This window comes from Delphinus delphis, chromosome 17 (genome assembly GCF_949987515.2).
Source record: "Delphinus delphis chromosome 17, mDelDel1.2, whole genome shotgun sequence".
In the NCBI taxonomy this organism is placed as follows: domain Eukaryota; kingdom Metazoa; phylum Chordata; class Mammalia; order Artiodactyla; family Delphinidae; genus Delphinus; species Delphinus delphis.
Window position 1 is genome coordinate 44484976 of NC_082699.1, and position 24032 is coordinate 44509007.

General features: G+C 39.6%; 1 protein-coding gene across 2 annotated transcripts in view; it reads left to right on the top strand.

Moving 5' to 3' along the window:
• The window catches only part of SPAG1 (sperm associated antigen 1), a 101232-nt gene that overhangs the window by 61126 nt on the left and 16074 nt on the right, over positions 1-24032 (top strand). For both annotated transcript variants that reach the window (XM_059994983.2, XM_059994984.2), the window contains 3 exons: positions 9792-10205; positions 10591-10690; positions 15697-15849. In XM_059994983.2, coding sequence (XP_059850966.1) covers positions 9792-10205; positions 10591-10690; positions 15697-15849 — 667 coding nt within the window. The remainder of the gene's footprint in view (positions 1-9791; positions 10206-10590; positions 10691-15696; positions 15850-24032) is intronic.

Genomic DNA, 24032 nt, shown 5'->3' on the forward strand with positions numbered 1-24032 from the left:
TCGGAAACCTCCCTATTTGTGTTTTCCTTCCCTAGTAGAGAATATTTAGAAGTGGCTGTCAGAGGAAAGTAAGCCTCTAGACTCCCTTGTAGTGTTGTTGCTTATTCTCCACTTAAAAATGAAATATAAGAAAATTAAACAGTCATTGACAAACAGAAGAATAAAATGTAAATATTCCTCTTGTCCTAGAATTGGTGGGATCAGGAGGTTGGAAGGGTGGGGATTTCAAAGAGTTAAAACAACAGACAAAATCATAAAGAGAAAGATGAATTATTTTGATTATGTAAAAATTAAAAACTTGTATAAGACAGATGCCATAAAAAAAATAAAAGGCAAATGACAAATTAGTAAAATGGCAAAGGGTTTATGACCTTAAATATGAAGAGCTTTTACAAAACAATAAGACCAAGTTAAAGAGCCTAGTACCAAAATGAACAAAGCATAGGAACAGAGAAATCACTAATGAAGAAATTAAATGATCAATACATTTTTTTTTTTTTTCTGCGGTATGCGTGCCTGTCACTGTTGTGGCCTCTCCTGTTGTGGAGCACAGGCTCTGGACACGCAGGCTCAGCAGCCATGGCTCATGGGCCCAGCCGCTCCGCAGCATGTGGGATCTTCCCAGACCGGGGCACAAACCTGCGTCCCCTGCATCCGCAGGCGGACTCTCAACCACTGTACCACCAGGGAAGCCCCGATCAATACATTTTTGTATTGCTAATAAAAAGATGAAAGTTAAATATAGATTTTTTTTCTCCCATCAAATTGACTGAGATGGAAAAAAAAAGTATTCTTTGTTGTCAATGGTAAGGTAAAATAAGCATTCTTTTTAAAAACTTGAGATATAATTCATATATCATAACATTCATCCTTTACAAATTCAGTAGATTTTAATATACTTACAAGGTTGTACAATCATCACGACTGTCTAATTCCAGAACATTTTTATCATCACAAAAAGAAATCCCATTCCCATTAGCAGTCACTCCCATCTCCCTTTCCCCTGGCAACTACTAATCCACTTTCTGTGGCCTTTTGTGTCTGGCTTCTCTCACTCAGCATAATGTTTTCAAGGTTTATCCATGTTGAAGTGTTGAAGTATGTATCAGTACTTCATTCCTTTTTTATTCTTCCAGTTTTATTAATATATAATTGACATTAGCACTGTATAAAGTTTAAGGCATACAGCATACTGATTTTCCTTACATACATCATGAAATGATTATCACAGTAAGTTTAGAAAGCATCCATCATCTCATATAGATGCAACATTTTTAAAATAGAAAAAAAAAATTTTTCCTTATGATGAGAACTCTTAGGATTTATTCTCTTAACAACTTTCATATATAAAAGTGTTAATTATGTTTATCATGTTGTACATTACATCCCTAGTACTTATTTACCTTGTAACTGGAAATTTGTACCTTTTGACTGCCTTCATCCATTTCCCCCTCCCCTCATTCCCCACTTCTGGTAACCACAAATCTGATCTTTCTTTCTATGAGCTTGTTTATTTGGTTTCGAAGTATAATTGACTGACAACATGTTAGTTCCTGCTACACAACTTAGTGATTTTGTATTTCTATACATTTCAAAATGATCACCACAGTAAGTCTATATGATCTGTCACCATATGAAGATATTACATAATTATTGACTATATTCTCCATACTGTACATTTCATACCTGTGACACATTTATTTTTGCAAGTGGAAGTTTTTACTTAATGTCCCTCACCTTTTTCTCTCTTTCCCTCAGCCCCTTCCCCTCCAGCAACCATCTGTTTGTTCTCTGTATCTATGACTCTGTTTCTGTTTTATGTTTGTTCGTTTGTTTTGTTTTTATATTCCACATATAAGTGAAATCATACAGTATTTGTTTTTCTCTGTCTGACTTATTTCACTAAGCATAATACCCTCTACATCTATCCATGTTGTCACAAATGGCAAGATTGCATTCTTTTTTATGGCTGAGTAATATTCTATTATATATTTTATGTACATTTATTTATATATGTATGCTACATCTTCTTTATCCATTCATCTATTAGTGGTTTGCGTCCATATTTTGGCTATTGTAAATAATGCTGCAATGAACATAGAGGTCTGTATATCTTTTCTAATTAGTGTTTTGGTTTTCTTCAGATAAACACCCAGGAGTGGAATTGTTGGATTGTATGGTAGTTCTGTTTTTAATTTTTTGAGGAATCTCCATACTGTTTTCCATACTGGCTGTACCAATTCACATTCCCACCAAGAGTGTACAAGGGTTACACTTTCTCCACGTCCTCACTAACACTTATTATTTGTTGTCTTTTTGATAACAGCCATTCTGACAGGTGTGAGGTGATAGCTCTTTGTCGTTTTAATCTCTGATGATTAACGATTTTGAGCATCTTTTCATGTGCCTGTTGGCCATCTGTGTGTCTTCTTTGGAAAAATGTTTATTCAGATCCTATGCCCATTTTTTAACTGGGTTGTTTGGGTTTTTTTGCTATGAGTTATATGAGTTGTTTGTATATTTTGAATACTAGCTCATCAGATATATGGTTTACAAATATCTTCTCCCATTCAGTAGGTGGCCTTTTCATTTTTTCATAGTTTCCTTTGCTGTGCAAAAACTTTTTAGTTTGATGTAGTCCCATTTGTTTGTTTTTACTTTTGTTTCCCTTGTCTGAGGAGACATACCCAAAAAAATATTACTAAGACCAGTGTCTTAGTACTTCACTCCTTGTTATGGAAAATAATATTCTTACATTGATAATATCACATTTTCTTTATTCATTAATCAGTTGATGGACATTTGGGTTGTTTCCACTTTTTGGCTATTATGAATAATGCTTTTGTGAACATTCATGTACAAGTATTTTTGGTTTGTGTTTATGCATGTACATATGTTTTTAATTTTGGGGGGTATATACTTAAAAGCAGAATACTGGGTTATATGGTAACTCTATGTTTAACTTCCAGAGGAACTGCAAGACTGTTTTCCAAAGTGTTTATACCATTTTATATTCTTACCAGCAACATATAAGGATTCCAATTCCTCCACATTCTTGCAAACACTTATTATGGTTTGCCTCTTTGAGTATAACCATCCTAATGGGTGTAAAGTGGTAACTCCTTATGGTTTTGATTTGGATTTCCCTAATGACTTATTATGTTGACCGTTTTCCATGTGCTTATTAGCCATTTGTATATCTTGTTTGGAGAAATGTTTATTCAAGTCCTTTGCCCATTTTCAAATTAGGTTGTCTTTTTATTGTTGCATTGTAACCATTATTTTTGTATTCTGGATATTAAGCCCTTATCAGATACTTGATTTGCACATAATTTCTCCCATTCTGTGGGTTTTTTAACTTTCTTGATAATATCCTCTGATGCACAAAAGTTTTTAATTTTGATGAAGTCCAATTTATCTACTTTTGTTACTTATACCTTTGGTGTCATATATAAAAATCCACTATTAGGACTTCCCTGGCAGTCCAGTGGTTAAGACTCCATGCTCCCAATGCAGGGGGCATGGGTTTGATCCCTGGTCAGGGAACTAAGATCCCGCATGCCACGTGGTGTGGCAAAAAAAAAAATCCACTGTTAAATCCAAGGTCATGTAGATTTACTCCTATGTTTTCTTCTAAGAGTGCTACGGTTTTAGCTCTTATATTTAGGTCATTGATTTATTTTGATTAGTTGAGGTAGGAAGGAGTCCAACTTAGCTTTGATTTTTTGTTTTTGTTGTTGTTTTTTGACATGTAGAAATCTAGTTGTCCTAACACTATTTGTTAAGGAAACTATTCTTTCCTCATTGAATGGACTTGGCACTTTTGTCCAAAATCAGTTGGCCATATCCACACACTTATGGTCAATTAATCTACAACAAAGGAGGCAAGAATATATAATGGAGAAAAGACAGCCTCTTTAATAAGTGGTTCTGGGAAAACTGGACAGCTCCATGTAAAATAATGAAATTAGAACATTTTCTAACACCATATACAAAAATAAACTCAAAATGGATTAAAGACCTAAATGTAAGACCAGGAACCATAAAACTCCTGAAGAAAATGTAGGCCAAACATCCTTTGACATAAGTTGTAGCAATATTTTTTTGGATCTGTCTCCTCAGGCAAAGGAAGCAAAAGCGAAAATAAACAAATGGGACCTAATTAAACTAAAAAGCTTTTGCACAGCAAAGGAAACCACCAACAAAACAAAAAGACAACCTATTGAATGGGAGAAGATATTTGTAAATGATAAGATCAATAAGGGGTTAATATCCAACATATATAAACAGCTCCAACAACCCAGGTCAAAACAACGACTCGATTAAAAAATGGGCAGAAGACCTGAATAGACATTTTTCCAAAGGAGGTATACAAATGGCCAACAGGCACATGAAAAGATGACCAACATCATTAATCATCAGAGAAATGCAAATCAAAACCACAATGAGAGGGCTTCCCTGGTAGCGCAGTGGTTGAGAGTCCGCCTGCAGATGCAGGGGACACGGGTTCATGCCCCGGTCCCGGAGGATCCCACATGCTGCGGAGCGGCTGGGCCCATGAGCCGTGGCTGCTGAGCCTGCACGTCCAGAGCTTGTGCTCCACAGCGGGAGAGGCCACAGCAGTGAGAGGCCTGCCTACCGCAAAAAAAATACAAATAAAATAAAATAAAAAATGGTCAGGGGGAAAAAAAAAACCACAGTGAGATATCACCTCACATCTGTCAGAATGGCTATCACCAAAAAGACCGCAAAGAGCAAATGTTGGCAAGGATGTGGAGAAAATGTAACCCTTGTGCACTGTTGGCGGGAATGTAAATTGGTATAGCCACTGTGGAAAACGGTATGAGGGTTTCTCACAAAACTAAAAATAGAACTACCATATGATCCAGCAATTCCATTGCAGGGTATATATTCAAATAAAATGAAAACAAATACTGTATGCTAACACATATATATGGAATCTAAAAAAAAATTGGTTATGAAGAACCTAGGGGCAGGACAGGAATAAAGATGCAGACGTAGAGAATGGACTTGAGGACACGGGGAGGGGGAAGGGTAAGCTGGAATGAAGTGAGAGAGTGGCATGGACATATATACACTACCAAATGTAAAATAGATAGCTAGTGGGAAGCAGCTGCATAGCACAGGGAGATCAGCTCGGTGCTTTGTGACCACTTAGAGGGGTGGGATAGGGAGGGTGGGAGGGAGACACAAGAGGGAGGAGATATGGGGATATATGTATATGTATAGCTGATTCACTTTATTATAAAGCAGAAACTAACACACTATTGTAAAGCAATTATACTCCAATAAAGATGTTAAAAAAGAGAAAACACTAATTTGAAAAGATATATGCCCCCCAATGTTCATAGCAGCATTATTTACAATAGCTAGGATATGGAGGCAACTTGTGTCCATCAACAGATGAATGGATAAAGAAAATGTAACACACACACACACACTGGACTACTACTCCGTCTTAAAAAAAGAGTGAAATTTTGCCATTTGCAACAACATGGATGGAATTGGAGGGTATTATGCTTAGTGAAATAAGTCAGAGAAAGAGAAATACTATATGATAAAACTTATATGTGGAATTTAAAAAATAAAATAAAATAGTGGATATAACAAAAAAGAAACAGACTTACAGACATAGAGAACAAACCAGAGGGGAGAGGAAAGCAGGGAGGGACAAGGTAGGGGTATTGGATTAAGTGGTACAAACTACTATGTGTAAAATAAATAAGCTACAAGGGTATATTATACAGCACAGGGAATATAGCCAATATTTTATAGTAACTATAAATGGAATATAACCTTTAAAAATTGTGAATCAATATTTTGTACATCTAAAACATATAATATTATAAATCAACTATACCTCAAAAAAAATAATAAAGGTGTATTAAAACAAACAAACAAACAAAAAAACTACCTGACTGACATGGTCCAAAGCTGTGGTTTTTAGATGTTTCATTGATTTGCATTTGATAAAAATTCAAACATATTTTACCCTAAGAAAACAATCACATGGCCATAGATGCATGGGTTTATTTCTGGACTCTCTATTTCATTGGTTTATATGTCTATCCTTATGTCGTACCACGCTGTTTTGATTACTGTAGCTTTCCATAAGTTTTGAAGTCTGAAGTGTAAGTCCTTTGATTTTGTTCTCTTTTTCAAGATTGTTTTGGCTATTCTAGGCCCCTTGAAATTCCACATGAATTTGAGGATCAGCTTTTCCATTTCTGCCCAAAAGGCTGTGGAGTTTTGATAGGGATTATGTTGAATCTGTAGACTGCTTTGTATAGTATTAATATTTTAACAACATTAAGTCTTCCTATCTATGATCAAGAGATGTTTTTCCATTTATTTAATTTCTATTTTTTAAAGGATCTTTTTTTTTTTTTCTTTTTTAGATGTTGGGGGTAGGAGTTTATTAATTAATTTATTTTTGCTGTGTTGGTGTTGGGTCTTCGTTTCTGTGCGAGGCCTTTCTCTAGTTGTGGCAAGCGGCGGCCACTCTTCATCATGGTGTGCGGGCCTCTCACTATCACGGCCTCTCTTGTCGCGGAGCACAGCCTCCAGACGCGCAGGCTCAGTAGTTGTGGCTCACGGGCCTAGCTGCTCTGCGGCATGTGGGATCTTCCCAGACCAGGGGTTGAACCTGTGTCCCCTGCATTAGCAGGCAGATTCTCAACCACTGTGCCACCAGGGAAGCCCTATTTAATTTCTTTCAGCAATATTTATTATACAAGTCTTTCACTGCCTTGGTTAAGTTTATTCCTAAATATTTTATTCCTTTGGATGCTACTGTAAATGTAATTATTTTCGTAATTTCCTTTCAGGATTTTTCATTGCTAATTTATAGAAACAACTGATTTTTGTATGTTGATCTTGTACTCTGAAATCACTGAATTTGCTTATTAACTCTAGTAGTGGTTTGTGTGTGTGTGTATTCTTTGGGAATATATGTACATTTATATATATATAGGTATAGATAGATAATCTATATATAATCATGTCATCTATGACATAATCATGTCATCTCTGTAGATAATCATGTCATCTCTGTAGATAATCATGTCATCTATGAATAGAGATAGTTTTACTTTTTCTTTTCAATATATATGTCTTTTATTTCTTTTTCTTGTCTAATTGATCAGGCTACAACTTCCAGTACAATGTTGAGTAGCTGCAGTGAAAACAGCATCTTTGTCTTATTCCTGAGCTTCAGGGGAAAGCTTTCAGGATTTCACTATTGAGTATGATGTTAGCTGTTTTTCATAAAAGTACTTTATCATGTTGAGAAATTTTACTTCTCTTCGTAGTTTTCTGAGTGTTTTTATCATGAAGGGGTGTTGGATTTTGTCAAGTTCCTTTTCAATGTCAGTTATGACCGTGTCAGTTTTTCCCCTTGTCCTTTAATGTCATCTGTTGCACAGATTGATTTTCTACTGTTGAACTACTCTTCCATTCCTGAGATAAATCCCACTTGGTCATGATGTATAATCCTTTTAACAGTTTGCTAGTATTTCATTGAGGATTTTTGTATCTACCAGCTACCCAAACCACCCCACCCCAGGGTACTGAAGTCTTTGTGGTCTTCAGATCTAATGATTTTCTTTAATCCTTATGCAGTCAAAACTCTTGGCCATTCCTTCCTTTGATATTGGTTACTGTTTACTCCTTTCTCCCTGAAATACTCTTTCTTCTTGGTTTCTGAGGCAGTACACCCTCCTGTTTTCTCTCTCATTTCTAGGTACTCCTCCATCTCCACTGGAGATTCTGATCATCCTTTAAGCGTTTTGTTTTTGTTTTTGTTGTTGTTTTTGTTTTTGCGGTATGCAGGCCTCTCACTGTTGTGGCCTCTCCCGTTGCAGAGCACAGGCTCCAGACATGCAGGCTCAGTGGCCATGGCTTACGGGCCCAGCTGCTCCGTGGCATGTGGGATCTTCCTGGGCCCAGCTGCTCCGTGGCATGTGGGATCTTCCCGGACCGGATCTTCCCGGACAGAAACCCGTGTCCCCTGCATCTGCAGGCAGACTCTCAACCACTGTGCCACCAGGGAAGCCCCCCTTTAAGTGTTTTATTTCTTAGGATCCTTTGGAAGATCTCAGTGACTCTATTCACACTCAAACTTCAGTGATCCTTTTTTTGCCAGCAATTCCCAAGTCAATGTCTCTAGATAAGGCCTCCTCTGACCTACATTTGGAGCTACCTCCTGAACAACTCCTCTGGAATGTCCCACAGGTAGTTAAATACCCAACAGGACTCACAGGTCTTTCATGTTCAGGCCTCTGCTTACCTTTGCAGGAAAATGTTAAGGGGCATTTCAGTCTTAAGGAAAGAGGTACAGCATTCATTTCATTTGAATCTCAGTTATGTTGGTTTCTAGCTCTTCATGCTTGAGAGAATTCCTTAGCTTCTTCCATGTGTTTCTCTTGCTTCATTTGTAATGTGGGGACAATACTTGGTATGAAGATTAACGATAATGAAAATGATAATGTAAAGGTCTTGACCCATGTTAAGTTCTAAATAAATGGCAGCTATTTAGTAATAGTATTGGTCAGACATACAAGGGAATAGAAAATAATACTAGCTGTCCATCATTTCTACTGACACTGACTTAAGCTTCCATCCATTTTTATGCTGGGTGGGACTTGAGCAGCAGATTCCAGATGAAGAGTACTGGAGCCTTGCTCTGGGTCCCATTTGGGCATTTATCTCTATAATAAGATCATCTTTTTATTGTTAAGCCCCTTTTGGTAAGTGATCCAAAACTGGATGTTATTCTGCTGTATAGAAAGCTGTATTTATTAATTAGTGTGTTTTTATACTCATTGCTTGCCTTAAGGTGATCATCCATCCACTGATTTTTATTTAAGTACTAGTGGTTTTCTACTTCCTCTGTCTTTGTGCTTCAAATTCTGGCTTTACCATTCATGAAACAGAATGGGAAATAGATTCATTAAAAATCAGATTAGAATTTGTTACAAGAGAAAGCTGGGAAGTTTCTGCATTTAGTGCTTTGAAATGATGAATTGCTTTGTTTTAAATATTAAGACACCCATCAATGAAATATTTATGCATCATTTGCCTATTTAAATATCAATTCAATAATCAATTATTTAAGCTCTGATAAGTACCTGAAATCTTTCAATCAAGATCAAAGGAACTTTTAAGTTTGAATAAGGTATTGTACTGGAAATTTTACTGTCTTTTTAAGGTTCACTTTAAAAACCAGGTGCCTGTTTTATGTGAGTTCTTTGCTAAAATAATTTTTAAATGGCTTAAAAATCACTTGGACTTTTTTTTTTTCAAATTATCTTCTCCCAGTCCCTTAACATAAGGAAAGGGTGCCCTAACTTTGGGTGCAATTATTGTATTCAAGTTTTAGTGACTTCATTCATTCATTTCTAAACTGTAAATGGAAGAAAAGTACATATTTTGTTAAGACCTACCTCGATACGTATGCGTTGATGAAGGGAATGATTTTGAAATGCCGGTTTTCACGTCCCTAGCTCTTAAGCGTTTGAAGAGTTAAATCCGGGGTTGGCTTCCGTCCCTAGCCCGGGAAGCTACTAGGGCTCGGAGCGCGACCTCCGCTGTTAACCCTCTGGGCCAACCGGCCCCCTAAAGGCGCCGGAACCGCCGGATTCCGCCCGAGGGGCGGGCCCACTCTGCCTGGCTTCTCCCGCGACCCCGCCCCTGCGCCGGCACCGCCGCGGCCTCCCTGGTAGTTGCTCGCGATGATGCAAACACTCACTTCCCGCATCCACTCCCCACAGAGGCCGCGGAGCCGGCGCCTGCCGGGCGCGCCGCCGAGCTGCGCGCCATGGGCAACATCCAGAAGAAGCTGACTGGCAAGAGCGAGGGCGGCAGGCGGCCGCAGAGGGGCGCGCCGCGGCGGGGCCGGGCGCCGGAGGCCGGCGCGGACAAGCGGGACCGGCCGCGGGCCCCGGCGACGGCGGGCGGCTCCAATGGGCACCCGGGCGGCGGGCGGCGCTCGGGGGGCCCCGCGGCCAGCGCGCCCCCTGGTCCCGGCGCGTCCCCCGGACCTGGCGCGCCGCCGGCGCCGGCGCCCGCCGCCCCACTCGGCCCCGCCGGCCTGAAGAGCCAGGGCAACGAGCTCTTTAAAAACGGGCAGTTCGCCGAGGCGGCTCTCAGGTACTCGGCGGTGATCGCGCAGCTGGAGCCTGCAGGTGAGTGAGCTTCGCCCACGGGGTCCCTGGCCCCTCGGGCTGCGGCTCGCGGGACCTAAAGGGGCCACCGCGGGAGAGGCGCGGGCCACCTCCCGATTGACAGGCGCTCGCCCTATAGGTTCCTTCCCAGTAACCGAGGGCAGGGCAGGAGCGACTCCATCTCCGGGAGCTGTACCTTGGAACGCGTAGCGTGTGCCCGGGCGGGGCACGGTTGCCACGGTCCCTTACGGGCTTGGCCTCTCTGGCCACTGCGGGCACAGGGAGGTCCTCGGAGCTGCATTAGCAGCGGGGTGTAGGACTGCAGTGCCGCGGGAGACCTCAGTTGTCTGTTGAACTGTGATTTCGCTAATGGATTTTAACTGTATTTAATTAAATGTGATTTTAGGAAGTGGAAATGCAGATGATCTAAGTATCTTATATTCAAATAGAGCAGCATGTTACCTAAAAGACGGAAATTGCAGTGGCTGCATTCAAGATTGTAACAGGTAAACTGCCCGTTTTCAGCTTTGTCAAGAGATTATCATTTCACTGTGATGAATGCAGTATTTAATATACTAAATTTTCTGCATAAGAGTCTAATTAAGACATTTAAGATGTGTTAATTGGTTAATACATAAAACTTGTAAATCCTTTCACATATATGAAGACAATTATAGAAGATTGTGCAAACTTTTTTCACTTCCACTGCTATCACCTTAATTCATACTCTTTTTCACATCAGTCTCAGAGTACTGGAGAAGCCTTCTAACTAGTCTCTCTGCTTCCTCCAATCCACTGTGGCATCAGAATAGCTTTTCCTGAAGCATTATTTTGTGCAGACTGTTTCAGCGGGTGTTCAGTGGCTCAGTATGGTCTTCTAGATAATTATAACCTCCTCTGTCACCACACTGCCCCCCAAAAAAGCTTTCTGCTCCCATTTGGTTCATATCTATAATGCCCTCTGCACATCTTTGCTTTTCAGAAATCCTTCCTCTTCAGCTTCCCCATCCTCTCTGCTTTCCTGATCACCTCGGGCTCCCTGGTCATCTGCATGGCTGTAAGGCTCGCACTGTCACTCTCACACCTGTAGGTACTTATGTCATCCACTGCATTGGATTTTAAGCTCCCTGAGGTCAAGAATCATGTATTATAGGGTTGCATCCCTCAAGCACATTAGTCACCCATGGTACTCAACAAGTTACATGCTGAGATGGATGAATATATTTACATGAATAAAAAGTATCATTTTACCATTAAATAATAAGCCTGCTTCAGGAGCCCTTTGGAAAGAAGCTACTATTAGTGCATCTAAAAAATAAGAAGCCATATGTACTGGTTTAACCTTCACAGTTTTGGTTTACTCCTGTAGTCTGGTATAATTGTTAATATCATCCCCTTTCACTCTCAGAAGCCCTAGTTTGGACAGTAGCATGTGTGGACACCTTGATTATAAGGTAAACAGTTTTTTTTTCCATTGATAGTATCAGTTTATTGATATGGATAAAATCTTGCTGGTATCTGTGCCTGCAGTTTAAAAAGAAGGCCGTGAGCTGCTTGGATTTTTTGCCGATTTTACATATTCATATTTAAAATCAATAATATTTATATTCACATTGGTCTGACTCTAGACCCCACCTACTGCTGTGCTATCTCACACTAGCTAATTGTTAGGTTTTCAGGATCTTGTGAGTTGGTTGAAGTCAAGTTGGTAGTTGAAATCTGCCATGGTTGGAGTACTACTAATACCATGAAAATTGGCAAATGACCCAAACCTGGGCCTCTTTACTCAGGAGAGCCGGTTGTTAAACATTTACCGCTGCCCATAACTAACAACAAGACCACGTGTATTTGCAGATTATCAGGCACGTTGTGATTTGCAGCTAAGAACCTTCCAGTTCAAGTGTGTGATGGTAATATATTACCCTTCAGACTTGTCTGAGGTCTTCCTTCAGTGAGTGAGTTCAGGACTCTAGTTACAAACAGTGGACTCACTTTATCCTTAAGTGAGAGTAAGGTGGCAGACATTTTCTTGCTAAAATGTGTTGTTTCAGTGTAGACCCAGGAGGAAGTCACAGAGGAGACTCTGGGGTCAGGAGTGGGGGTGGGCACTAGAATGGAGGTTTGCCCTGGAGGAGAGCGGGAGATTGCCTGCAGGGGAGGGAGGGAGGGAGGGAGGTGGGTGGTGGTTTAGGTAAGGTGTCCTTAGTTAAAAGCTGTGTTCTAGGCTGAGGAATCTGGTTCTGCTGGTCAGTAGTGACCTTTCTAGAAGCCGACCTACTTAGATGTTTTCTTTGATACCTGGTGTATGAGTCTCAGCATAAGGAGCACGGTGTGATTTTACGCCAAAGCAGCGATTCTCAAACTCATTTCAGTGCCAGGGAAACCATGATTTACTTATGTGAACATGTTGAACTATGGCTGTATTTAAATATGTATAAACTAGGAACCAATTATTAGCAGAAGGATGTCTGTTTTCTCTTCACCTGAAAAAGATTACATACATTTTAAAGGGAGCCTATTTTTTAGTTTTTCAGTTAATTATCTTTGCTCCTTGGAGAGTTGTTTCCTGTTGCAGGAGCGCTTATTACAAAACAAGTGGTAGCAGGATTCAAACAGCGGAAAAAGAAAAACTGCCCAGGGCAAAGTTTAAAATAAGGGAGAGGGGGAACCTATGAAATAACTTTGTATGCATTTTTGGGGGAAAGTCTTTGATTTTAAGTGTCTACACTCCTGGGGCCTACTCTGAAGCACTTCCCTTGAGCTCTTTCCCAGGGGCTTATGGAGAGCAGCTGCTGGGAGCATGAGGCTGTTTGAGGAGCTCAGTGGCTGCAGGCCCTGCCCTCTCCTCCCCTCAGCATCTCCAGGTTTCTAGGTTAGGCTTCCAGGTGAAGCATGAAACAGGGTTATGACACCTAAGAAAAGTTTAAAACCAAATGATTTTAAACAATAAAACAATTTCTAGAAATAATTCTAGAATTATTTCTAGAAATTCTAGAATTATTTCTAGAAATTACTTGTCATTCTCATAATTGCTTATCAGCTAAAAGAAAAATCTTCACTGTTCCCATCTGTCAGAGAATCTTTTTGGGTTATCTAAACCACATCAAAAATCTTTCAGCTGATTTTCCATTGAGGGTATTCTGACAGAATCAAGACGAATGAATGTTGCCTAGTAATTCTCTGCTTTTTCTCATCTTTGTTGCTCACAGACGGACTTGAAATTAGAAGACGATTTAAGAGTCTTAACTATGTTAACTTGAATAGTTAAGCTTTTGTAAACTCTGGTTTAAAAGTTCTCTGTGTTTGTTTTTATGAATGGATGTGCTTTTTTTTTTTTCTTTTTTTCTTCTAGTGGAATTCTCACTTAAAAGCTCACATTCATTTTCAGGATTGCGGTTAAAGAGAAAAAACCTTGCATTTACTTGGCTGGGCAATGCTAAAAATTAAATGCATCATCTCATTCAGTTTTAGATTCCACGCCTACCTCAGATCTCTCTTGTGGATAAATAGCACCTTGGGTGTTGGAAGTCTTTGGTAAAATGGGGGTAGTCTTGTGTTTGTGACCTATATTTATAATCACTGTGTAGTTAATATTCCCTAAGCATTTAACTAAGGTAGATTTAAGGCAGTGGTACAGATGCCCAGAAACCTGTTTTCTAGTGTTTGAGTGTTTTTAATAGACTTTAATTTTATTTTTAAAATAACTTTTACTGGTCACGAGTAATACATACCTATTATACAAAAAAGTCTTAAAACCCAGTACAACGCAAAGAAGATCATTAAAATCATCCCCAATCCTAACACTTAGGCAAAGCAAAATTGGTTATTTTTCAAAGAAATGAAGCTAATTAGGTTTAATGACATTTCTAGAACAAATTCTATGATACACAGCTGAGGAACACACCCAGTTGAGTATCTGTACGATGTAGAGCAGCGGTCCCCAGCCTTTTTGGCACCAGGGACCAGTTTCGCGGAAGACAACTTTTCCTCGGATTGGGGGGATGGTTCAGGAAGTAATGCAAGGGGCTGTGAAGATGGGGAGCGGCAGATGAAGCTTCACTTGCTCACCCACCGTTCACCTCCTGCTGTGCAGCCCGGCTCCTAACAGGCCGTGGACCGGTACCGGTCCGTGGCCCAGGGATTGGGGATCCCTGAATGGCAGGTGACTCTGAGTTCCTTTATCTGTGGTGCTCTTGTTTCTGTTCGTGGTAGAAAGAGTGTAGGCCCTGCAGGTTCATTTGGGAGGGGTTTGCCGAGTCCCTCCAGTGGCCTGGCAGTGATCTAGGCACTGGGATACAGTGGTGATCAGCTCCCGCAACGCCAGTGCTTTCCTGCAGCTTAAATTCAGAAGAACGGGCACATGGGCAGACTGCTCCCTGTGTCTCTCCGTTTCCTCACCTGCAACATGAACATGTTACTATTTACCTTGCAGGCTTGTTGTGACATTAGATGAGAATGTCTGCAGAGACTAGCAATGGCAGATGTTGTCGGAGCTTCCTCCTTCCAGATCACTGTAGACAGGTATAGACAGCAGATCTCTAGGACTGTTGGGGAAAAAGTCAAGAAGCCCTCACTCGTGCTTTTCCTGAAGCAAGTTAAATGTCTGATCTATAAACTGCTCATGCATAAGAATTACCAGAAGAGCAAACCTTTATGCCCGCTGTGGGCAGTCTGGCACGAAGATTTGTTAGTGGACTATTAGCTCTTCATAGGATCTAGCACGGAGTACTTCTTTACAGTTTCAGTTGATTTTGTTAAAACTAAGAGTACGATAGTTTTCATTCATAAATACAATCTTTTGATTGTATTCTTTGTTTCAGAATATAATGAAGTGCCTTAAGTAGTGAGGTAGCTTTAAGCAGTTACTTCAGACAAAACCAAGGAACATAACCTTGAAATACATCTCTAGTGATATTGGAAATGCTTCATAGACTAAAAAGTACAAGGTGAAAATTCATGACTTACAAGAAATCATTGGGTACTTACTCCCTTGATTTCCTCGGGTCTATGTTTGAAGCCCTTTGGCAGCAAGTAAATCATAATCAGCTGTATTAAGTTTTGGAGAGCTTATTTTCAAAATGCAGTGTAGGTTTTGTGGTTCTGTGCTAAGTGCCTTATTAAATACATAGGTGCAAATAAAAATTTTCCTTTTAATCTGTCAATAACAAGAACCTGTTGAAAGCCTACTCTGTGCTTGGTGCCATGATGGGCTCTGCTAGTACACAGGGGAGTGGGAGGGAGGGCACCGCCTGCTCTCGGGGAGTTCAGTCTCACCGGGGGAAAGAGCAGATGCCAAAGGGCTTTGATACTGTTTTAAAAGAAAGGAGGTAACCACAGATTTGATTGCTCTGCTACTCTGGGTTTGCCTTTCTGGTATGTTGCCAGATCCCCAAGGTAAAATATCAGATATGAATGCATGTGAGAGTCCAGTCCTATCGGATACATTCAGTTAGCGTAAGTAAGGGAGTAATTTTCAAAACAAATGACAGTGTAATATTTCTGTCTCCTTTAGGGCTCTGGAACTTCGTCCATTCTCAATCAAGCCTCTTCTTCGACGAGCAATGGCCTATGAAGCTTTAGAGCAGTATCAGAAAGCTTATGTGGATTATAAAACAGTGTTGCAAATAGACTGCGGAATCCAGATAGCAAATGACAGTGTTAACAGGTAACCTGATCAGAGGCAGCCGCCTGAGGTCTAGTTGTTTTCTAATGGAATGAGATTTTATTTTCCTCCCCTCCTTCAAGAACGATGTCAAAGTGTAGACGTGTTCTTCGTTATTGGCATTACATGAATGATTGTCTTCTTTCATTCCTTCAAAACCAAATGGTTTTGATGGATATCTTCATGGGCCTGCTAGATATTTGTGTTATGTGCCCTTTAAATAGACACTCACCTAGGATGAGTATTAACTTAAAATGGCAAAATAGCACAGAATTCGGTTCTAATTTATATTATGACCTATTTACCCCCTGGGTGAGAATGGGAAGGTAAGAATTTCCAGACTTCATAAATTGCTTTCAGGTGAACTTTGAAAATTACTACTTGGATACCATTTCTAGGTATGTAGAATATTTTCTGGTCCCATTTGTGCAAAGTATAATTTCTTCCAAGTCTGTGTATATTACACTGAGCCTTGTGTTGGTCTAGTGTACCATGCCCCACTCCCCGCAAAAAGACAGAAAGGGAAAAAAAAGTGACATAGCCTCTGTCTTTAAGTAAACTAGAACATAGCTAGGGGGAACAACTTAACATAAGACAGATTCTCCCCAAGTGTGAACATTAGTGAGGTGGGGATCACAGAGAGGTGAGGCTGCCTTTGTCTGTGTGGGCCACAGTTGTTGGAGAGGTGAAGGGCGTTGAGAGACCACGAGGGGACCTTGAACAAAGCTATGGAAAATGAGAATGGCAGGTTTCGGATTAATTCCTTTTTTGAGATCCTGCCTTACCTCCCCACGTGGTCCCACTGCACTTTGGAGAAAAACTCTTGGAAAGATTCGTGTGGAGAGTGGGCTTGGTGCTTCTACTCTGTGGTCGCTCAGGACCTGTCTGGTCCCAGCCTGTCCGGAAGTAAAGGGTAGATATTGGTTATTGGATCTGAGTGGCACCAGATGGAACCGTGGGCATTCACGGCTTGGTCTCCATCCTGTAAAATCAGGCGTGTCACTGAGAGCTCTCCAAGCCTTTTGTCCTGCTGCACAGCTGCCTTGCTGCACGTCATCTGCTGCCTCCTCATATGTGTCTGAAGGCTCTTCTTCCCCCTTTTTGTCTGGTTAATTCCTTCTTGTCCCGAAGAAGAGGACTTTCCCTGATCCACCATCTCCCCAGCACACGTGCCCTTCAGGCTCCTTTCCTACCACCTATGCCTTCTTTCCATATTGTTTGTAAATTCTCTGCCTTCTCTTTTTGTAAAGTTCTTTTTCTCTTATTCTTCTAGGAGTTCCTGGAGGTCGGGGTTGTGTTTTATCTGTCTCTGTAGTTGCAGTACTTTGTACAGTAGGCATCCTCAGTAAAATTGTGTGGAATGAATGCATTCTCCAACAGACAGAGCGTGGCTCACCCATGCTGTGGAATTCTGCTCTTAATTTGCCCATCCTCTGTGTGGGAGTCTCCGAGATGGTTGGGGAAAGTAGGATCTTTTCCCAGGGTTAGGGGTTCTCATGAAACAAAGAAGCATCTGACAGAGAGACAAGGGGCCTGTTGAGGAGGTGTTTTAGGAAATCTGGTTCATAATGATAGGCTGAATGGTCTGAAGGGAGGAATTTATGTCTGAAAGACTGGGCATTCACATTTCTGAACCTTCTGCATTATACTTTGTTAAAATATTGAAGTAAAATTCACGTAACAGCTAAATTAACTATTTTAAGGTGTACAGTTTAGCGGCCTTAAGTACACTCACAGTGTTGTGCAGCCACCACCTTTAACTAGTTCCAAAATATTTCATCCCCAAAGGGAAACTCTGTCCCCCTTAAGCAGCCACTCCTCATTCTCCCTTTCCAAGCACCTGATCTGCTGTCTCTGTGGATTTACCCTTTCTGGATAGTTCATATAAATAGAATCATACAATATGTACCTTTGGTGTCTGGCTTATTTCACTTAGCATAATGTTTTCAAGGTTGGTCCGCGGTGTGGCATGTGTGTTGACGTTATTTCTTTTTATGACTGAATAATATTCTGTTGTATGGATGTATCACATTGTGTTTATCCATTCATCCGTTGATGGACCTTTCAGCTGTTTGCACCATATGGCTGTTGTGAATAGTGCTGCTCTGAACATTCACGTGCAAGGTTTTGTTTGCATACGTGTTTTCAGTTCCTTTTGGCGTACACCTAGGCATGGAATTGCTGGGTCATGTGGTAATTCTGTTTAGCTTTTTGAGGATTGTATTGTAATTTCAAGAAGGTTCTTTTACACAAATTGACTTTTAAGACTCATTCATTTTTTTTAATTGAATGGCTCTTGCTGATACATCGTTTTATAAGATGAGGAGGCTTTGTCTGGTTTTGCCATATATATCTTCTATAAAATATCCATTTAGAAAATTTCACTATACTTTTTCATGAATCTCATATTTATGCTTGCTTTGCCACCAAAGCCACAGCAGCTTTTTTTCCCTTAAATTTAAACATCTGTGCCTATTTTGTATGTGTCTTCCATTAACCATATCCCTCCCCAGGAATCTTACGTGTTACATTTCCCTGCATATACTTATTTATTCCCAGGCAACACATCATCTCTTTTCAGCTGCTTCTTCCTTACCTCTCTGCTGGTAATACAAGTTTTGCTTGAAATTCTTTTTTTTTCTAAAATTTTCTTTCTTTTTCTTCTGCTATTGTGGGTGGTTATACATTTATTTTTTCAAATTTATTTTTTACACTAAAATATATGAGATGTGGTTATCATAGCCAAAGATCACTATTGAAATTTCGGTTTATGAAATTGCAGGGAAAGTGTATGTATTACATTTGCCTCTATATAAATATAAAATATTTTTCACAGAAAAAGTACTACTGAGCTAACTAATTGGAATGCATTCTACTAATTACCAGTAACTTTATCAGTCTTGGGGACCACCTTTTTAAAATTATTTATTTATTTTTAACATCTTTATTGGAGTATAATTGCTTTACAATGGTGTGTTAGTTTCTGCTTTATAACAAAGTGAATCAGCTATACATATACATATATCCCCATATCTCCTCCCTCTTGAGTCTCCCACCCTCCCTATCCCACCTCTCTAGGTGGTCACAAAGCACCGAGCTGATCTCCCTGTGCTATACAGCTGCTTCGCACTAGCTAGCTGTTTTACATATGGTAGTGTATATATATCCGTGCCACTCTCTCACTTCATCCCAGCTTACCCTTCTCCCTCCCCGTGTCCTCAAGTCCATTCTCTACTTCTGCATCTTTATTCCTGTCCTGCCCTCAGGTTCTTCAGAAGCTTTTCTTTTTTTTTTTTAATTTAGATTCCATATATATGTGTTAGCATACGGTATTTGTTTTCCTCTTTCTGACTTACTTCACTCTGTATGACAGACTCTAGGTCCATCTACCTCACTAGAAATAATTCAATTTTGTTTCTTTTTATGGCTGAGTAATATTCCATTGTGTATATGGAATATTTTATCCATTTTATCAACATCATCTTTATCCATTCATCTGTCAGTGGACACTTAGGTTGCTTCCGTGTCGTGGCTATTGTAAATAGAGCTGCAGTGAACATTGGGGTACATGACTCTTTTTGAATTATGGTTTTCTCAGGGTATATGCCCAGTAGTGGGATTGCTGGGTCGTATGGTAGTTCTATTTTTAGTTTTTTAAGGAACATCCATACTGTTCTCCATAGTGGCTGTATCAATTTACATTCCCACCAACAGTGCAAGAGTGTTCCCTTTTCTCCAAACCCTCTCCAGCATTTATTGTTTGTAGATTTTTTGATGATGGCCATTCTGACTGGTGGGAGGTGATACCTCATGGTAGTTTTGATTTGCATTTCTCTAATGATTAGTGATGTTGAGCATCCTTTCATGTGTTTGTTGGCAATCTGTATATCTTCTTTGGAGAAATGTCTGGTTTTTTTAATTTTTATTTTTATTTCCAGTTCTCTAGGAGGTGGGTCAAAAAGGATCTTGCTGTGATTTATGTCATAAGAGTGTTCTGCCTATGTTTTCCTCTAAGAGTTTTATAGTGCCTGGCCTTACATTTAGGTCTTTAATCCATTTTGAGTTTATTTTTGTGTATGGTGTTAGGGAGTATTCTAATTTCATTCTTTTACATGTAGCTGTCCAGTTTTCCCAGAACCACTTATTAAAGAGGCTGTCTTTTCTCCATTGTATATTCTTGCCTTCTTTATCAAAAATAAGGTGACATAGGTGCGTGGGTTTATCTCTGGGTTTTCTATCCTGTTCCATTGATCTGTATTTCTGTTTTTGTGGCAGTACCATGCTCTCTTTGATTACTGTAGCTTGGTAGTATAGTCTGAAGTCAGGGAGCCTGATTCCTCCAGGTCCATTTTTCTTTCTCAAGATTCCTTTGGCTATTTGGGGTCTTTTGTGTTTCCATACGAATTGTGCAATTTTTTGTCCTAGTGCTGTGAAAAATAACATTGGTAGTTTGATAGGGATTGCATTGAATCTGTAGATTGCTTTGGGTAGTATAGTAATTTTCACAATGTTGATTCTTCCAATCCAAGAACATGGTATATCTCTCCATCTGTTTGTATCATTAATTTCTTTCATCAGTGTCTAATAGTCTTCTGCATACAAATCTTTTGTCTCCTTAGGTAGGTTTATTCCTAGGTATTTTATTCTTTTTGTTGCAGTGGTAAATAGGAGTGTTTCCTTAATTTCTCTTTCAGATTTTTCATCATTAGTGTATAGCAATGCCAGAGATTTCTGTGCATTAATTTTGTATCCTGCTACTTTACCAAATTCATTGATTAGCTCTCGTAGTTTTCTGGTAGCATCTTTAGGATTCTCTATGTATAGTATCATGTCATCTGCAAACAGTGACAGCTTTACTTCTTTTCTGGTTTGGATTCCTTTTATTTCTTGTTCTTCTCTGATTGCTGTGGCTAAAACTTCCAAAACTATGTTGAATAACAGTGGTGAGAGTGGGCAACGTTGTCTTCTTCCTGATCTTAGTGGAAATAGTTTCAGTTTTTCACTACTGAGGATGATGTTGGCTGTGGGTTTGTCATATATGGCCTTTATTATGCTGAGGTAAGTTCCATCTGTGCCTACTTCCCGGAGCGTTTTTATCATAAATGGGTGTTGAATTTTGTTGAAAGCTTTTTCTGCATCTATTGAGATGATCATATGGTTTTTATTCATTTTGTTAATATGGTTTATCACATTGTTTGATTTGTGTATATTGAAGAATCCTTGCATTCCTGGGATAAACCCCACTTGATCATGGTGTATGATACTTTTTTGTTGTTTGTTTGTTTATTTGTTTTTTTGCTGTACGCGGGCCTCTCACTGTTGTGGCCTCTCCCGTTGCAGAGCACAGGCTCCAGACGCGCAGGCTCAGTGGCCATGGCTCACGGGCCTAGCCGCTCTGCGGCATGAGGGATCTTCCCGGACCAGGGCAAGAACCCGTGTCCCCTGCATTGGCAGGTGGACTCTCAACCACTGCGCCGCCAGGGAAACCCAAGTGTATGATACTTTTAATGTGCTGTTGGATTCTGTTTGCTTATATTTTGTTGAGGATTTTTGCATCTGTGTTCATCAGTGATATTGGCCTGTAGTTTTCTTTCTTTGTGACATCTTTGTCTGGTTTTGGTATCAGGGTGATGGTGGCCTGGTAGAATGAGTTTGGGAGTGTTCCTCCCTCTGCTATATTTTGGAAGAGTTTGAGAAGGATAGGTGTTAGCTCTCCTATAAATATTTGATAGAATTCGCCTGTGAAGCCATCTGATCCTGGGCTTTTGTTTGTTGGAAGATTTTTGATCACAGTCTCAGTTTCAGTGCATGTGATTGGTCTGTTTATATCTACTGCTTCTTTCTGGTTTAGTCTCAGAGGGTTGTGCTTCTCTAAGAATTTGTCCATTTCTTCCAGGTTGTTCATTTTATTGGCATATAGTTGCTTGTAGTGATCTCTCATGATCTTTTGTATTTCTGCGGTGTCAGTTGTTACTTCTCCTTTTTCACTTCTAATTCTATTGATTTGAGCCTTCTCCCTTTTTTTCTTGATGAGTCTGACTAATGGTTTAACAATTTTGCTTATCATCTCAAAGAACCAGCTTTTAGTTTTATTGATCTTTGCCATTGTTTCCTTCATTTCTTTTTCATTTATTTCTGATCTGATATTTATGATTTCTTTCCTTCTGCTAACTTTGTGGGGGTTTTTGTTCTTCTTTCTCTAATTGCTTTAGGTGTAAGATTAGGTTGTTGGAGATGTTTCTTGTTTCTTGAGGTAGGATTGTATTGCTATAAACTTCCCTCTTAGAACTGATTTTGCTGCATCCCATAGGTTCTGGGTCATCATGTTTTCATTGTCATTTGTTTCTAGGTATTTTTTGATTTCCACTTTGATTTCTTCAGTGATCTCTTGGTTATTAAGTAGTATACTGTTTAGCCTCCATGTGTTTGTATTCTTTACAGATTTTTTCCTGTAATTAATATCTAGTCTCATAGTATTGTGGTCAGAAAAGACACTTCCTGCAATTTCAATTTTCTTAAATTTACCAAGCCTTGATTTGTGACCCAAGATATGATCTATCCTGGAGAATGTTCCATGAGCACTTGAGAAGAAAGTGTATTCTGTTGTTTTGGGATGGAATGTCCTATAAATATCAATTAAGTCCATCTTGTTTAATGTATCATTTAAATCTGTGTTTCCTTATTTATTTTCATTTTGGATGATCTGTCCATTGGTGAAAGTGGGGTGTTAAAGTCCCCTACTATGATTGTGTTACTGTCGATTTCCCCTTTTATGGCTGTTAGCATTTGCCTTATGTATTGAGGTGCTCCTGTGTTGGGTGCATAAATATTTACAATTGTTATATCTTCTTCTTGGATTGAGCCCTTGATCATTATGTAGTGTCCTTCTTTGTCTCTTGTAACAGTCTTTATTTTAAAGTCTATTTTGTCTGAGATGAGAATTGCTGCTCCAGTTTTCTTTGGATTTCCACTTGCATGGAATATCTTTTTCCATCCCCTTTCAGTCTGCATGTGCCCCTAGGTCTGAAATGGGTCTCTTGTAGACAGCATATATATGGATCTGTTTTGGTATCCATTCAGCCAGTCTGTGTCTTTTGGTTGGAGCATTTCATCCATTTACATTTAAGGTAGTTATCAATATGTATGTTTCTATTACCCATTGTTTTCGGTTTGTTATTGTACGTCTTTTCCTTTCCTTGTGTTGCCTGCCTAGAGAAGTTCCTTTAGTATTTGTTGTAAAGGTCATTTGGTGGTGCTAAATTCTCTCAGGTTTTGCTTGTCTGTAAAGGTTTTAATTTCTCTGTCGAATCTGAATGAGATCCTTGCTGGGTAGAGTAATCTTGGTTGTAGGTTTTTCCCTTTCATCACTTTAGATATGTCCTGCCACTCCTTTCTGGCTTGCAGAGTTTCTGCTGAAAGATCAGCTGTTAACCTTATGGGGAGTCCCTTGTATGTTATTTGTTGTTTTTCCCTTGTTGCTTTTAATATTTTTCTTTGTATTTAATTTTTGATAGTTTGATTAATGTGTGTCTTGGCATGTTTCTCCTTGGATTTATGCTGTATGGGGCTCTGTGTGCTTCCTGGACTTGATTAACTATTTCCTTTCCCATATTAGGGAAGTTTTCAACTATAATCTCTTCAAATATTTTCCCAGTCCCCTTCTTTTTCTTTTCCTCTTCTGGGACCCCTATAATTCAAATGTTTGTGCATTTAATGTTGTCCCAGAGGTCTCTGAGACTGTCCTCAATTCTTTTCATTCTTTTTTCTTTATTCTGCTCTGCGGTGGTTATTTCCATCAATTTATTTTCCAGGTCACTTATGTGTTCTTCTGCCTCAGTTATTCTGCTATTGATTCCTTCTAGAGAATTTTTATTTCATTTATTGTGTTGTTCATCATTGTTTGTTTGCTCTTTAGTTCTTCTAGGTCCTTCTTAAACGTTTCTTGTATTTTCTCCATTCTATTTCCAAGATTTTGGATCATCTTTACTATCATTACTCTGAATTCCTTTTCAGATAGACTGCCTATTTCCTCTTCATTTGTTTGGTCTGGTGGGTTTTTACCTTGCTCCTTCATCTGCTGTGTGTTTCTCTGTCTTCTCATTTTGCTTAACTTACTGTGTTTGGGGTCTCCTTTTTGCAGGCTGCAGGTTCGTAGTTCCCGTTGTTTTTGGTGTCTGCCTTCAGTG